The sequence below is a fragment of the Geotrypetes seraphini genome, chromosome 16 (genome assembly GCF_902459505.1).
Source record: "Geotrypetes seraphini chromosome 16, aGeoSer1.1, whole genome shotgun sequence".
Lineage (NCBI taxonomy): Eukaryota > Metazoa > Chordata > Amphibia > Gymnophiona > Dermophiidae > Geotrypetes > Geotrypetes seraphini.
In genome coordinates, this window is record NC_047099.1 from 41,996,878 (window position 1) to 42,015,128 (window position 18,251).

General features: G+C 41.4%; 1 protein-coding gene across 2 annotated transcripts in view; it reads left to right on the forward strand.

The window, feature by feature from the left end:
- Positions 1-18,251, forward strand: part of NTRK1 (neurotrophic receptor tyrosine kinase 1) — a 58,719-nt gene that overhangs the window by 10,764 nt on the left and 29,704 nt on the right. For both annotated transcript variants that reach the window (XM_033923127.1, XM_033923128.1), the window contains exons 2-8: positions 6,134-6,208; positions 7,570-7,641; positions 9,963-10,031; positions 11,736-11,890; positions 14,607-14,746; positions 15,757-15,892; positions 17,192-17,521. In XM_033923127.1, the coding sequence (XP_033779018.1) occupies positions 6,134-6,208; positions 7,570-7,641; positions 9,963-10,031; positions 11,736-11,890; positions 14,607-14,746; positions 15,757-15,892; positions 17,192-17,521 (977 nt within the window). The remainder of the gene's footprint in view (positions 1-6,133; positions 6,209-7,569; positions 7,642-9,962; positions 10,032-11,735; positions 11,891-14,606; positions 14,747-15,756; positions 15,893-17,191; positions 17,522-18,251) is intronic.

Below are 18,251 nucleotides of genomic sequence, written 5' to 3' on the forward strand. Positions count from 1 at the left end.
TAACCACTAAGTCCAGTATGGCCCCATCTTGTGCGGGTTCTATTACCAACTGCTGCAACAGTTCTTCTTATAGAGAATCCAGGATCTCCCTATTTCTAGAAGACCCCACAGTAGAGATAACCCCAATCACCATCTAGCATGTTAAAATCACCTATTAGGAATACGTCCAATTTTACAGCTACAGTATATTCAGAATGTATACTATTAAATCTCTGTCCACTTCTGTCTGTGAAGGAGGCCGGTACATCACACCAATATATATACATTTTCCATTCCCTCTTTTCACATTGACCCATAGTGCCTCTTGTATACCAGGCACATAGAGACACAAAAAAATAAGCACGTGACCTGGACTGAGCTGATCCTCTGGAGGGCAATGTCTCCAAATGGGTTAGTTTTGAACATATGACAGTAATGAATCTCACTGCTAATCCAGACTATGTATAGTGGAATCTCAGTCTCTACAATTTACTGCTAATGGACATCACAGTACCTGCATCATGCCAAAGAAAGCTTTTTTTTCTGGAGTTCTAAGATGTAACATGAATAGGCAACTTATCAAGGTGCACTTGGAATTTGTTCAAAGAAGAATCGGAGAAGATCCTCTGTACCAACAAAAGCAGAGACTGATAAATACGACAGATGCAGAAACAATTTCTCCTTCTTTTGGGTATCATAGACGTGATTCAGGAACATAAGAATAGCTCTTACTGGGTCAGCCCAATGGCCAGTCAAGCCCAGTAGCCTGTTCTCATGATGGCCAATCTAGGTCTCTAGTACCTGGCCAAAACCCAAAGAGTAGCAACATTCCATGCTACCGATCCAGGGCTTCCCCCATGTCTTTTTCAATAACAAATTATGGACTTTTCCTCCAGGAAACTGTCCAAACCTTTCTTAAAACCAGCTACGCTATCCGCTCTTACCACAACCTCTAGCAATGGGTTACAGAGCTTAACTATTCTCTGAGTGAAAAAAAATTTCCTCCTATTAGTTTTAAAGTATTTCCCTGTAACTTAGAAACATAGAAACATAGAAAGATGACGGCAGAAAAGGGCCAAGGCCCATCAAGTCTGCCCACTCTATAGACCCTCCCCTTAATATTATACAATGTTTTACCCTGACCCACTTAGGGATCCCACATGGGCGTCCCATTTATTCTTAAAATCTGGCACGCTGCTGGCCTCGATTACCTGTACTAGAAGCTTGTTCCATTGATCAATCACTCGCTCCGTGAAGAAATACTTCCTGGTGTCGCCGTGAAATTTTCCGCCCTTGAGTTTGAGCGGGTGCCCCCTTGTGGTTGAGGGGCCTCTGAGAAGGAAAATGTTATCTTCCACTTCTATACGTCCGGTGACGTATTTAAACGTCTCAATCATGTCTCCCCTCTCCCTGCGTTCTTCGAGAGTGTAGAGCTGCAAATTGTTTAGTCTAGCTTCGTACGAGAGACCTTTAAGCCCTGATACCATTCTGGTGGCCATCCTTTGGACCGACTCGACCCTCTGCATGTCTTTGCGATAATGTGGCCTCCAGAATTGCACGCAGTATTCCAGATGAGGTCTCACCATGGTCCTGTATAATGGCATTATGACTGCAGGCTTTCTGCTGACGAAACTTCTACGGATGCAACCCAGCATCTGTCTTGCCCTTGAGGAAGCCTTCTCCACCTGATTGGCAGATTTCATGTCTGCGCTAATGATTACTCCTAAATCTCGTTCTGCTGAAGTCCTTCATCGAGTGTTACTTGCGGGGCATTTAGAAATGATGACTTAACTCTCAAAAGATGGAATATTCCCATGGGGTTAAGGGAAAAGGTGAGAGATGACAAAGATAAGAATGGATCTGTCACGGTAATAATATAATAATAATCTAACAGTTTATATGCCGCAGGACCGTGAAGTTCTATGCGGTTTACAATGATTAAAAATGCTACAAATTGAGAAGAACTAACAAAGTTAAAAGCTAGTGACTAACAGTTCTAGAGATCAGTTATTGTGGAATAAGATTGTACAAATCAGCTACCCAAGTACTTCAGGAACAGATATGTTTTTAGGTGTTTCCTAAATTCCCCATAAGTAGTAGGCGTAAGCAATTGTTCCAGATCTTTACCCCATAATGCTGCCTGATGTGAGAAAAGATGTTGATGATGTCTTTTAAATTTAAATCTTCTAACCAGTGGCGAAACAAAATTCAAGTGTGAGCTTCTCTTATGTCTATTGGTTGAGAAAGAGAAAAGGTCACAGATGGTGGAGAGAGATATGGAGCAAGTGGACAATTTGGGTGGGTACAGAGGTACTTTTTTTTCAATAAATACTCAAGAGTTTTTCCCTTTCTGTCCCAGTGGGCTCACAATCTATCTAGTTTCCAAGTTTATTTAAAATTTGTTATACTGCCTTATCAACAGTTTCAAGGTGGTTATACAATAAAATCAAGGAGGAGACAAATTATAACAAAAACATCATCAGTTAAAACAATGGACAAATAAGACAAAAGACATACTGAAAACCAATGGAAAAGGGAGAACTACAATTTAAATAAAGGAAAGAGGGAAATATAGGCAAATACAAAAGGGTAGGGTAACACGTAGCAGTCCAACTTAAGTGGGCTGAAATTAAGATAATAAAATCCTTAAAAGGACAGTCAAACTTGGAATGCGTCTTTATAAAGGAATGTTTTAAGGAAAGATTTGAACTTCGTTACAAGTGTTATCTCTCTCAAAAAGTTAGGCATTGAATTCCAAAGGGAGGGAGCAACAACCGAAAATATGGAATTTCTTCTTGTATTGATATGTCTAAGTGATGGGACAACTAATATATTTTGGTCTGAGGATCGGAGGGTACGAGATGAAGAATATCGAATCAGAAGTTTGATAAATTCCGGCTGTCCTGTTTTTCTTGTTTCAAATGTCAGCAGTAATGTTATATAAGCGATACAGTGATCGATAGGGAGCCAATGGGCTTTAATCAAGAGGGGAGTGACATGGTTGAATTTCTTGGCCTTAAATATGATTTTAACCAGCAGTATTCTGGATTATCTGTAGACGTCGAATCTCTTTTTTTTGTAATAGTACAATGCATTACCATAGTCCAGGCAAGAGATAACCAAAGAATGAATAAGACTATTTAAAGCTGAATTATCAAGGAGGTTAGCTAGAGAATGAATCATCCGGAGGCGATAAAAACATTTTCGAACTACAGTGCTTATGTGGTCATGAAAGTTGAGGTTCTCATCTAGGGTAATTCCTAAGAGTTTGATTGAGTTGACTAATTGAACTGGAACAGAATTGAATTTGATGGGGAGATCAGAGAAGACCCTTTCATAGTAAGAAAAATCATTGGTTTGGTTTTATTGAAGTTAAGTGATAATATATTAATGTTAAGCCATTCATGCATTTTTGATTGATATTGGAGATATAATGAAGATGATAGGAATGAAGATCTGTCCCATGCATATTCATTAGAGCTATCCCAAAAACCCGACTGACTAGTAGTCCTCCAGGACAGAGTAAGATTTTCGGGATAGCCCTAATGAATATGCATGAAAGAGATTTGCATGTAATGAAGATGATAGGAATGCAGATCTGTCCCATGCATATTCATTAGGGCTATCCCAAAAACCCGACTGGCTAGTAGTCCTCCAGGACAGAGTAAGATTTTCGGGATAGCCCTAATGAATATGCATGAAAGAGATTTGCATGTAATGAAGATGATAGGAATGCAGATCTGCCCCATGCATATTCATTAGGGCTATCCCAAAAACCCGACTGGCTAGTAGTCCTCCAGGACAGAGTAAGATTTTCGGGATAGCCCTAATGAATATGCATGAAAGAGATTTGCATGTAATGAAGATGATAGGAATGCAGATCTGTCCCATGCATATTCATTAGGGCTATCCCAAAAACCCGACTGGCTAGTAGTCCTCCAGGACAGAGTAAGATTTTCAGGATAGCCCTAATGAATATGCATGAAAGAGATTTGCATGTAATGAAGGTGATAGGAATGCAGATCTGTCCCATGCATATTCATTAGGGCTATCCCAAAAACCTGACTGGCTAGTAGTCCTCCAGGACAGAGTAAGATTTTCGGGATAGCCCTAATGAATATGCATGAAAGAGATTTGCATGTAATGAAGATGATAGGAATGCAGATCTGCCCGATGCATATTCATTAGGGCTATTCCAAAAACCCGACTAGCTAGTGGTCTTCCAGGACAGAGTGAAGTTTTCAGGATAGCCCTGATGAATATGCATGAAAGAGATTTGCATGTAATGAAGATGATAGGAATGCAGATCTGCCCCATGCATATTCCTTAGGGCTATCCCAAAAACCCAACTGGCTAGTGGTCTTCCAGGACAGGGTTTGGGACCACTGCTCTAAAGGATGCTCCAGAACAAGCAATCTTTGTAGACTAGCATTGAACTCTGAATTCCGTGCTCGGTTTTGGGTGCATGGACATAACCCCAGCTGAAACCTGTGTACACAGGAAAGGCTTTTAAAAATCACTCCTATAATGAGTTTTATTTTAATATCAAGAAAATCCAGCCCACAGGGGCCAGAGGCATTATAATTTTACCTGTCAAAAATAGAACACATATGAATATCCTCAGCTTGGCCAGAAAATGTAATCAATTTTATGAAAGCTGGTGATTCATTCTTGCAAAAGATAAGGTATAATAGTCTTTTCTTTTTCTCTAGCTTAGTCACATTTTCAGCTCGGACTGTGTTCATGGGTACTTTTGTGCATTTCCACAGCAAACGTGCCATGCATGTCCAAAGGACATTGTTCAAGTGTAATGTTTATCTACAGGACAACAGAAAAGTGTAGTCATTACTTGTTCTCTGTGGACTGCAGGATAAGTCAGCCACCAGGGGGTGATATTCCTGTGAGCTCCCATTGGTTGAATAAGCTCTCCAATAGCTCAGGGAACTTGTGGGCTCTTTCCTTCTCCCTCCTTCCTCAGTTTGTCCCTAGCTAGGACCGGTTTGGCCCTTAGAGGAGGAGGGTAGGTAGTGTGCCCGACATCCTAGGGCAAGCAGGATGAGTCGGCCACAAACGGGTGACTCCCTAGCCCAGGGATACACTTGTAGATGCTGAAAACACAAAAGATGTTATGAGGTTTTGATGCTGACTGTGGAAAGGCCAGTGAGATCATAATGTAAGGTGACACCCGCTTTCTGAAACCGCACAAGCGCACGGACACATCTGCAGGGGGCGGGAGGGGCTGCTCAGTAGCCCGATTACTGCTCGGAGTAGCCAAATGCCAGGGAAGCGCAGAAAACTTAGCTCAGGTCAATAATATGATCAAAAAATGATGGTATAAATGAAAATTGTTCTGTGGGATGAAGTATTTTTTTTAGAGAGAAGTTTTCTGCAGGTCCTTAATACTTACCTCATTGGATTATTGTAACATATGTCTGCTAGGACATCCTGCCAAACAGGTGACATGATTGCAGATTTTACAAAATGTTCTTGCTAAACTTACTAACCCATTAGCAAGCGGTAATTGACTTAGCGCACGCCAAACGCTAACACATCCATAGACTGACATGCACGCTTGCTAATCGGTTAGAGGACCTTACTGTATATTGGCGAGAAATAGATTCGACCCTGCTACCCCATTGAGGCGAGAACTGAATTTAAAAGACTGCCTATTTAAAAAAATTTTATATGGCTTCTGCCAGGTTCTGTGATGGATTTGTTAACAGTATATCACTCAACCAGGTATTTACGCTCTTCCCGAGAATTGTTATTGGTAATAAAATCTTGTCGTCTCTGGAAAGAGCTGCCGAGTTTTGGAATTCTCGACCCAGAGACTCTTGTCTAATATCAGGCGCTTCAGGAAAATGATAAAAGTATGCCCAACGCGTACTGTCAGCAGTGGTGGTAACTGCGCCAACGCTCATAGAATTCCTAAGAGCATCGGTTAGTATAGGAGAGGGATGGTTATTTCAGAAATATTTCTGATCAAGTAGGGTGGATATTAGGATTGTATTTTAAGATGTATTGAATGCTTTGTAAATTTTTGATATTGTATTATCTTTTATTGGAACCTTGTGGCTAAGCGGGATATAAATATGAAAATTAAATTACATCTTCACCCTGAGATCTGGGTTTTTGCTTTTTTTTCCCCCAACAGTGTTATTGAGAACCAGAAGGACCTATTGAGCTTAACTCAAGCCGATATGAAGAACTTCAAAGAACTGAAAAACCTGTGAGTCCCTCTGCTCCCCCCCCCCCCCTCACCCCATGGCTGCTGTGTCGATGCCTTTCCTGTAGAGGCCAATCCTGGCTCTGGATTTATATCCCAAAGCAATGTGGGATTTGTAGTGCTTGATTCTACCCATTGAAATGGGTGCTGCAAGTCCCAAAATGCACCAGGCTGGGCTAGTCAGAAATCCAGGGTGGTCCCAAAATCTCCGGCTTGGGACTGGGCAACTTGGCAGCTCTGCTAGCATCACAGGACCGACCGGTAATGTGGTGAGAGCATGTCACCAAGTTCAGAGCAATCCATAGGTAACCTCGACTGTTACATCCAGTGGCGATGGTGCCCCTCTCCCACCCCCTTGTCGCTCACGCGCACCCCTTTTTAACTTTGGCGCAGGCTGCCACCAACCTGCTGCCCGCGCCAGCTTCGGCACGCTCTCTGATGTCAATTCCTAGACACAGGTCCCAGAAGTGACGTCAGAGCGTCGAAGCCGACCAGGTGGTTGCTTGCACCAAAGTTAAAAAGGTAAGGGGGATGGGAAGGGGTGAACGTGTGGCAGGGGGAGGGGGAGTGCCAGCACCCCAAGCAAGATCGTGCCCCCTTACTATGACACTGGATACATCCCATCCCTGCTGAAACAAATCTGCAAGCTTCCAAAAAGAGGAAGGACGAATGGCGATCTGATGTAATAACTCATGCCGGGTTTGTGTGCTCGGGGTGCCATGAACTGCTTTGGTGAACTGGGTCCTTTAAACTGTTATCTATGCAGTGTGCACTCCTTTGGTGAACTGGGTCCTTTATCGCGTTATCTATGCAGTGTGCACTCCTTTGGTAATCGGTCCCTTTGTCAGTGATATAAGTACAGCATGCACTTGTTTGGTGAATTTTCACTGTTTATTTGTGCAATCTTCTGGTAAAGGATGCCTTTACACTGTTATCTGTGCAGTGTGCACTCCTTTGGTAAATTCAATGGCTTTTCACTTTTATTGCTACAGTGTGCATTTTAACACTTTGTCTGCCAGCTCAGGATTCACAATCTGCTCCTAAACCATATTCGTGGTTTTTCAAAATTCGCAGGTGCTCCTGGAACAGACCCCCCCCCCCCATTACAGTTGTAGATTTTTGCACGTCTTAAGGGGTAAGCTATGAATAGCTGCTTCAAAAGAACGGCTTATTGATTCAGACACTGACATGGGTAATTTACCATGTTGTCTGGCTTAGGGACTTGAGGTGACAACTCTTTGGAAGCACCAATTCAGACTTTACCAAAGTTCGGTAGAAGAGTTTATGGGAAGTCTTTGAGAGGTGCCATGATGTGGCATTTCTCTGAGCTGTAAAATTTAACATGCCAGATTCCTCTGTTACAGGACCATTTCTTTCACTGGGTTGCAGTACATCTCTGAAGACGCCTTCCAGATGAACCCTAGGATGACACACATGTAAGTAAACCTTTGCACAGCCAGGTGCACACCAAGTAGAATCCTCTGCTCACAAAGTACAAATATACCCTCCTGCCACAAAGCCACCTCTGTAAATTAGGGATGAAGCAGTACACAGCATTACATGACCTACAAATCTATGGAATGTACTTCCTTCTACCACTATTTTGTAGTTTCGTTTTCTCTGTGTCTGTTGGCTTTCACCTTTCTACTGGAGGGACAGTTGGGTCTATGCTTGGTTGGCTGGATTGGACTCAGACTTTCCTCGGAAGCTTGTTTAAATCTCAGGAACAAATTCTTTTCATTTTTGTAGTATCGTTTTCTCTGTGTCTGTTGGCTTTCACCTTTCTACTGGAGGGACAGTTGGGTCTATGCTTGGTTGGCTGGATTGGACTCAGACTTTCCTCGGAAGCTTGTTTAAATCTCAGGAACAAGTTCTTTTCATCTTTGTAGTATCGTTTTCTCTGTGTCTGTTGGCTTTCACCTTTCTACTGGAGGGACAGTTGGGTCTATGCTTGGTTGGCTGGATTGGACTCAGACTTTCCTCGGAAGCTTGTTTAAATCTCAGGAACAAGTTCTTTTCATTTTTGTAGTATCGTTTTCTCTGTGTCTGTTGGCTTTCACCTTTCTACTGGAGGGACAGTTGGGTCTATGCTTGGTTGGCTGGATTGGACTCAGACTTTCCTCGGAAGCTTGTTTAAATCTCAGGAACAAGTTCTTTTCATCTTTATAGTATCGTTTTCTCTGTGTCTGTTGGCTTTCACCTTTCTACTGGAGGGACAGTTGGGTCTATACTTGGTTGGCTGGATTGGACTCAGACTTTCCTCGGAAGCTTGTTTAAATCTCAGGAACAAGTTCTTTTCATTTTTGTAGTATCGTTTTCTCTGTGTCTGTTGGCTTTCACCTTTCTACTGGAGGGACAGTTGGGTCTATGCTTGGTTGGCTGGATTGGACTCAGACTTTCCTCGGAAGCTTGTTTAAATCTCAGGAACAAGTTCTTTTCATTTTTGTAGTATCGTTTTCTCTGTGTCTGTTGGCTTTCACCTTTCTACTGGAGGGACAGTTGGGTCTATGCTTGGTTGGCTGGATTGGACTCAGACTTTCCTCGGAAGCTTGTTTAAATCTCAGGAACAAGTTCTTTTCATTTTTGTAGTATCGTTTTCTCTGTGTCTGTTGGCTTTCACCTTTCTACTGATGACCAGTAACAATATAACCCTCAACCAGACTGAACAGTTAATAGAACTGATGCTTTTCCTAGAATATAGTCAAGAACATAGCACCAGAGAGATCCACCTAAAAAGCAAATCTATTTATGGGCCGCTAGACATTAGCCGGCCAACTGATGACTATTGACTTGGCCAGCTAAGTCCGTGGCACTGAAACCTAACTCAGAAATTCAGTGCTGATGGGTGGATATGGCCCTAGCATTGAATAACTATGTTCGCTGTTGACTGCGGGAGGTAGCCAGGCTGCTTCCTGCATTTTGGAAAATTGGGTCTTTGTCTTTTGTTTTATGATCAACTTCCCTCCCCCACCCCCCAATGTCCAGCTAGCATTAGTCAGCATTTTTTTTTCTCCGCTGCCAGCACTAAAACTGGAAATTTAATGCCAGGCCCTGTTGGGTATCAGGACTGAATTTCCATTTTTTTTAAAAGTTGGTTAAAACACGACGGGTTATGTTAGAATTCAGATGGGTCATGACGAGTTGGTTAGCACATAATGGGGTATGTTAGAATTCAGACTTAACCAGTCATGGGTTAGCAGATAAAGATAGGACAACTATTTATGTGGTCTTATTTATCTGCTGAACTTGGCTAGTGATGTATGAATGTCAGAACGTAATCAGACTTTGCCCCCAAAATAGCTAGCACTAACCAGTTATTTTCAGTGACACTAACTGGTTAAGCACTGCTGAAAATTACCAGATAGGCATGAACATGCAAGTTAACCAGTCAGCAGCTGCTCTCAGCCAGTTAACTTGCTTAATGTTGTAAATATTTTCCATGTTGTTCCAAACGAATGCATGCCCGCTATTTTACTTCCAAGCCACAGACCACCAGGCTCTGGGAAACGAGAGGGGAGAATGGTAGGTTAATGGAACTTCATCTGTATTAATTAATATGGTGTTTCGAATACTTTGTCTTCGTATGCAACGTAGGTGAGATCTGAAGACTGCGATGCTGCTGATAGGTAGATCTTCTTGCTTATATTTATTGCTGAATGCCAGCAGCCTTCGCCATAAACTGTCGTTGATTTATTGCTGTTGATTGGATGGTGGATGAAAAACATAATAATGACTGACCTTTTCCTTTTTACCTCAGAAACTTGTCCTCCAACTCCCTGTCCTCGGTCTCCTGGAGAACATTTTATCCTCTGGCTCTCCAAGAGCTGTAAGTGAATGTTTCTCTTCTCCCTGCCCTACATCCGTCTGATCACTCCACCTCCCTCCTGCATTTCACGATTCTTTTTGCTGCAATGCTTTCTCTTAAAGTACTAGGTTAACGTACTTAAGTAAAAGTATAGGTAAATACTAAAGTAAAAAAGTAAATGCCTAAAATAATACTTTCTGATAAAATGTAAGAGTACCACAACTACAATGTATTTTCATCAAGACTTGTCACCAGTTCAAACACAGGCAACTCCGCTGTTCTTATATTCACTGAATTGTAAGATGAAATGATCCACTGTTTGCATGATGAGGTTTGTCAGTTTTGCTGTTTCATTTGGTCCTTTACATCCCGTCCACTTTTCACTTTTAACTGCAAGCATCAAATGTAACTAGGCCAAAGTAAAGTAAAAACTGGCAAAATTATTACTTCAGTAAAAGTATAAGTAACAAATGTTATCCTGTACTTCTTTACAAGTACAAGTATCAAAACATTTACTTAAGTACAGTTACTATACAACACTGCTCTCTTGCGTATCATGAAATAGTTCTAGATGCCTGGAGAAGGTTTGGCTATCGAGAGAACTCATTCTTGTAATGGACAGGTAGAGCTGATACTGGTTTCACATCCGTTGCTTCTTAGAGTCTTATAGTTGCTTCTTTTTTGGCATTGAGAAACTAGAACAAGTCTGTAGATGCATAGGGTAAATGTACCCTCTAAAATGTCGATTTATTCCAATTACTCAGAAAGACGCAACACTCATAATTCCATGTAGTTAACCCAGGATTGATATCTTTGTATTGACATGAGTTGCAGGGAGACTGCATTTTTATATAGGTTACTTATTCCATATTCTGCAAAGAGAATTCTACGATCTAGCGAACAAAATCTGCTATCTATTCCCTCATTAAAAATTATTAATACGAGTAGACAATTTATTTTTTCATGTACTGCACCGCAGACATGGAACGCCCTCCCTATTTTCTTACGGGAGGAGAAAGATCTTGGACAATTTAAAACTGAACTTAAAACCTTCCTTTTTAAAGATGCCTTTTCAACATAATTTTACTGTTCTAGCATCATATTTTACAATATTATAACTGTGTTAACTATTTCCCTTTTGTATTTTCCCTTAATGTTTCTTCTTTACTTTATGAATTGTATTTCATCCCTCCTTTCCCTATGTTTTATCAATGTTAAATCAAGAGTTCTTACCCATTATTTAAGTAATTGTATGTATTGTATTGTTTATTTTATTTTTTTTAATAATTGTAAATTTTAAAGTGTACATCGCTTAGAATATTTGATTAAGCGATTGATCAAGTCTCCTAATAAACTTGAAACTTGAAAGAGTTCATGGTTCTGATTCTAATTAGCTGAAACACACGGAGGGGAGCATCAGCATTCATTCCGGTAGCAATGAATGGACTCAAAAGTAACCAACTTTTCTTCCTGCCCCCACTGCCCTACAAGTGGAACATGAGAAGCAGTGCAGGCTTCACTCACACCTGCCTAGAGTCCCACCATAGCACAGGCAGCATTAATAAAGCTATACCTGCTGTTTTGTTTGAATCGCATGGTAAATGTCTAATTGGTCTTCTTGTCAAGATTACCACGAAAGGCAGGCGGGTGCCAGCTTCAGTCAGTCACATGCAACTGCTGGAACACTTTTCTGAGGTCTATCCTTGTGTTTTTCTTATTCCCAAGGATTCTGCTGGATAACCCCTTTGAATGCTCGTGCAAGATTTACTGGGTGCAAAACTCGCAAAAGAGGGAATGGGCTGACCTGGGCAATCAGTCCCTGAGCTGCTGGATCAACAGTACAGAAATCCTGCTGGAAGAAATTAGCATCCACAACTGTGGTAGGCGTCAAGGGTCACCAAAGGCTCAGGTTTTCAAGATACCCCTAATGCTTTTCATGCTTGCTACCTCAATCATGTCCAAATGCATGACTCTGATCTTCAAAAGCTCATGCCTCAATAAATTGATTAGTCAATAATAGGGGTGGCCACCTCAAGTCCTCAAGGGCCACAATCCAGCTGGGTCCTCAGGATTTCCCCCAATGAATATACATGAGATCTATTTGCATGCACTGTCTCCATTGTATACAAATAGATCTCGTGCATATTCATTGGAGAAATCCTGAAAACCTGACTGACCAGACTAACATGGCTGCCACTTTTAAAGTTCTTCTCTGTACTTTTTCTAGTTGATGCAATACCATTTTTTGAGCTGGAGCAAGCAGAATCACACACAGAACGGTAATCAAGATGTGGTCATACATGGATTGCTACAGAGGCATTATAATAATGTCTTTTTTATTCTCCATCCATTTCTGAATAATTCCTAACATTCTATTTGCTTTTCTGGCCACCACTGTAGCAAACCGAGCAGACGATTTCAACGTCTTTTCCACAATAACACCTAGATCTTTTTTCCTGGGTGGTTACTCCTAACGCAGAACTCGGCACAGTTTAGCTATATTTTGGGCTATTCCTTCCTATAAGCATTTCTCCACATTAAATTTCATCTGTCTTCCAGTTTTGCAAGGTTCTCCTTTCATGCAATTTAACAACATTGAATAATTTTGTTTCATCTGTAAATTTAGGGACTTTTAAAATAAAATTTAGTGTGCACTAAAGGCTTGATTCTATAAACTGCGTCTAACTCCTAGATGCTGTTTATAGAATCATACCTAACTATTCCTCTTTTTTTTCTATTTAATACTTTTTTTTTATTTTTTAAAATATATTTTTATTAACTTTTTCAGATAAATACATCGTATACATAAATTACGCATAACAACATAAACAATAATGATACCCAATATTACGATATAGCAATGAAGACAATCGAAATAAAGGAAAAAAAACATAATGCCTAAAACAAAACTAAACATAAAGTAAAAACATATAACCTAAAACCTAAATTAAAGATAAAGTAAAATAAAAATGCATAAGAGCTGCAGATTCTCTTTTCAGATATAGAGGAGTCAGAGGAGATTATAATAAGTTTCTACAGAAATCATCTAGCGGGGCCCATTTCATACTGAAACTAGCAACGTTGTTATGTTTGAAAGCTATTATTTCTTCAAATTTTCGAATCATATGTGAAAATTTTCTAATTATTTGTGAAAGATGAGATAGGAATTATCCTTCCAACTGCAGGCAATATGACGGATAGCCAGAGCAATCGTAGTGTCAAATATTTTAATGAAATTTGATGGGATCGAGATATCGTGGCTCAAGGAGGCGCGAAATAATGGCCCTGTAAGAGATAGACATACCACTGTCTAAATGAGTTATAGAAAGTATTCTCGACCAAATGCTTGAACAGTTGTACATTGGGACACTCATAAAGGAGATGTATAAGAGTGCCAGGCTGAGAATTGCAAGAGCAGCACTTCCCTGATCAGACTGAGAGTTTGAACTTGACAATTTTATTAGGGGTCAAGTAAACCCTGTGCAAAACAAAAAAATGTAGATTGCATTCTTGGGCACCAGTAGGCTTGATATCAGTAGACGCTCTTCATTTAGGCCAGGGTTTTCTTGGCCTAAATGAGTACGTGTACGGTAGGTGCCGAAAGTCAATCCACACCAAAACTCCACCCCAAATCTGCCTCTGACCATACCTATGTGCTGGTAGGTGCCTCAGGGTAGATGTCTACATCAAAGGCACCTACCAGCAAATTAATTTTTACATCATTTTTAATTTGTTTTTTTTTTTTAAATGGTGCTTTCAATTACAAAAATTAAGTTAGGCGCCTAGATCAGTGCGCCGATCTAGGCACTTAATTGTAGCCATCTTTTATAGAACCAGGGCCTAAATATTTTGTCCTATTTTATACCTATTGGCCATGTGGCTCTTTAGGGCCTAATTCTCAAAATCGCGGCGTAAGTTAGGTGGTGATAGATGCCCTTCCACCGCCTAACATTAATTGGTTTAATTGATAAACGGCACGGTATTTGACTGCATCATCTGAAACCAATGAAAAAAATAATTTTAAAAACGTAATCTTTTTTTGTAGTCCACCTAGAACTGCAAGGTTGAGGCAGAATAAAAGTCACTAATGTACCCCCTCCTTTATTAACGCCTAGTGTGGGTTTCAGCGCCGGCAGCGGCGGTAACTGCACCGACGCTCATAGAATTCCTATGAGCGTCGGAGCAATTACCGCCACTGTTGGCCTTCTTTTCCTCATAGTTTAGTAAAAGGACCTCTTGTTCCCATTTCTAGATCATTTCTAAATATATTAAAGAGCAGCAGATCCCGTTTAACCATTTAACCTTACTCTGCTTTCTATCATTTAACCAATTCCCAGTCCACAATAAAGCATTATCTCTTTTCCCATGACTTTTTAACTTCTTCAGCAGTCTCTCATGAGGGACTTTGTCAGATGCCTTCTGGAAAATCCAGAGACACTAATATCAACCGTATCCATATGTTTATTAAAAACCTTGAAAAAAATCTAAGACTAAGACTTCCCTTTGCTAAATCCATGTTGGCTCTGTCCCATTAAGCCATGTCTCTCTCTAATCTATATGTTTCGTTCTTGTTCTGGTCTTTGCACTTGTCATCAGACTTGCCCGAGGTGAGCATCATTCATGAGAACCTCACTGTGTATGAGGGGGAGAATGTGACGCTACTCTGCCAAGCTGTAGGGCAGCCCGCACCCACTGCAGACTGGAACATTCTGGGCCTGGAAGTCTATTCATTTAAGGTAAGGTGTAGAGCTAGTCCCCATATAGCAGCCTTAGCAAAAGGAGACCTTAATTCCTTACAGTGGCACACCATCTGCCAAACTTTCAAATTGTGAAGTTATATTGATTTTATTTACTGCCTATCGAGGTTATCTAAGTAGCGTACAATCGGGTACTCAAAAGGCTCATAATCTATGTAATGTACCTGGGGCAATGGAGGATTGAGTGGGATTTGAACCCACAACCTCAGGGTGCGGAGGCTGTAGCTCTAACCACATGGAAACAGTGTGGCTACATTTGCTCAGTCTAATTCCCGTTAACCTTTCATTTTATCTTAAGTTTTCAAGTTTTTACTAAAATTTGATTGAATCGCTTATCTAAATTCTAAGCAAGATACAAATTAAATATATAATGCTTTCGAATCATAATGGCCCCTGTAAGGGCTAAATCACACTGTTCTTTTTACAATTCTTCCTTATACGTTTTCTTTTTTCTTTGCATTTTGTAGTTCTTACCTTCTCTCCTCCCGTTTTTTGTTTGTCAGTGGTGTTAGCCTTCGTTTTTACTAATTTTCCTCCTTGACATGTAAAGTTAAGTTTGAACCTTATTCTATGATTGTTGTATGTTGTATAAAGTTTTATTACTTTTGTACTCCGCGTAGAAATGTGATTAAGCGGCATAAGAAATTATAAATAAACTTGAAACTTCCCAATGTCCATCATACTGTAGTTATGTCTTATTTCTTTTAAATGCTTCTGTCTCTCAAATTGTGTTTTAGTTTCATTTGTTCACTGACCTCTGTCCTTGTATTACATTTTCTAAAAGTTAATAAAAAAGTTTGAACTAAAAAAAATGAGCAGAATTCTGTCTGTACATCCTACCCAACCCTTGTTGACTACTCTACCTTGGACCTGTTGAAGTTTATGTAGAATTTAATCAAACAATTGCAATTTGTATTTCTCTCTCTCTCTTTTTTTTTTCTTTCTCTCTTTCTTTCTTTCTCTCGCTCTCTCTCCCTTCCCATGTGCAGAGCCCAGAGGATCCAGAAGCAGAAGCCATGCTCCAGCTCTTCAACGTCTCTTCCAGCTTTAACAAGAAGAATATCACCTGCATAGCAGAGAACGAAGCGGGATTCACCATGGCGTCAGTGCAGCTGAATGTGTTGTGTGAGTATACAGTAGCTCACTTTTGGGATCTAAGGGGTCCATATTAGTTGGCAGTGCCCAGTGTTTTGCTGACCGCAGCTGCTGTTATGCCTAGAAATTCAATGCCTGGTCCCGGCTAAACCATAGACAATTAACCCTCCCTTTTACTAAGCCTTTTACTAGAGGTTTCTACCATAGCCCGGAATGTTCCGATGCTGCTCCGATGTTTTTAGGAATTCCTATGAGCGTCAGAGTAGTGTTGGAGCATTTAGCGCTCTGGGCCGCGGTAGAAACTTCTACCACGGCTTAGCAAAAGAAGGCCTAAATGCAATATTCAGCACTTAACTGACTTTCCCACCAAAATTCAAATTTGTGACCAACGGACTTTCCTGCCTCATTCATGTCAACCCCCAGCCAATCAGGTTTGAGGACCTATTATACAACTGCAGACCTCACAGCATGATTGTGGATGCTTATTTGTAGAACCAACCTAGATTAAGTATACTCCTTATGGAATAAGTAGTTTCTGTATTACATAGAAACATGACGGCAGATAAAGGCCAAATGGCCCATCTAGTCTGCCCATCCGCAGTAATCATTATCTCTTTCTCTCTTTGAGAGATCCCACGTGCCTAATCCAGGCCCTCTTGAATTCAGACACAGTCTCTATTTCCACCACCTCTTCTGGGAGACTGTTCCATGCATTTACCACCCTTTCCGTAAAGAAGTATTTCCTCAGATTACTCTAGAGCCTATCACCTCTTAACTTCATCCTATGCCCTCTCATTCCAGAGAAAGAGAAAGAGACATCACATAGGTATTTAAACATCTCTATCATGTCTCCCTTCTCACGCCTTTTTTCCAAAGTATACAGATTGAGATCTTTAAGTCTGTCCCCATATGCCTTATCACGAAGATCACACACCTATGGCCTCCAGAATTGTACACAATATTCTAAATGAGGTCTCACCAAAGTCTTATACAGGGGCATAAGTGCTTCCTTTTCCTACTGACCATACATCTCCCTATTCAACCTAGCATCCTTCTAGTATTGGTTCTTGGAGTCCACAAGCTGGCAGTTTTGATCATCTATGTTATGAATGGATTGTCTGTAGGATTTTCTATGCTGTGAATTGGTTGTTTGTTGTGAGTGAGTGAAGTTTGTAATCTTAGTTAGGAGTGAATGGAAGTTTGTTAATTTTATGGAAACCACTTAGATTATAGGCGATATATAATTTTTTTAAATAAATAAATTGAGCGGGCAGTCAAGTGGCTATCTTGCTATTCTTACGGTGGCTAACAGCATCTCCTTCCTTCTAGTCCCAGCCGTGATCTGCTCCCTCCAGGATGCCGTCCCCCTGCACCACTGGTGTATCCCTTTCTCAGTGGATGGCAACCCACGACCGCAGATCCACTGGCAGTTCAACGGCACCAATCTCACTGAGAACAACTTCATCTTCACGCGCATTCTGGAGGAGAGGGAGAACACCACGCTGTTGCATGGCTGTCTGCTTCTGAACAAGCCCACTCACGTCAACAATGGCAACTACACGCTTGTGGTGAAGAACTTCTTGGGTTCTGATACCCGCACGGTGGTGGGCATGTTCATGGTCAACCCTTTCAGCTTCAATCCTGAAGAGCCCATCCCTGGTAAGAAAATGGCTGCTGTTGGCCAAACAATCAGGCCTGTGAGAGTGGAATGGGGGAAAGGTATGATTGAATGACAGCGCGCTGTCGACTTGACGTCCAGCTAATGTTTGTAGATGACTTTAGCATGCTGGTTGAGAAAAGAGAAGGTCATCGTACTTGTCTTTCATCTCCAGCTAATCAACTATGGATAAGGAAATAAAAATGACTCTGCATTAGTGGTGTAGTAAGGGGGGTGGGGGTTGGTCCACCCCAGGCACCATCTTGGTAAGGGCACAGGCACCCGTCCTCCTCTTCGCCCCTCTGCTCCTTCCCCGCCTCACACTGCCACATGTGCATGCTGCTTCCCTTCCCCCATATCTCTGTAACGTTCCTTGCGAGAGCAGCAACCCCCAAGCTGCTGTGGCATCAGCATTGGCTCTTCCTCCGATGTCACTTCCTGGACCCACGCCTAGGAAGTGATGTCGGAAGATGTTGGTGCACCAGCAGCTTGGGGGTTGCTGCTCGTGCCAGAAACATTCCAGAGTTACAGAGGAAGGGAAGCGGCGTACACCTGGCAGAAGAGGGTAGGGAAGGAGCATGTGGAGGAAGGGGAGGCGGAGAAGAGGGCGGGTGAGGGACACCACCGCTCCAGGTTCCTCTCACCCTTGCTATGCCATTGCTCTTCATCAAGACATCTGTATTCATGATTGTTGCAATTGCCTTGTGGCTTAGGAGACAAGGGCAATTGTCA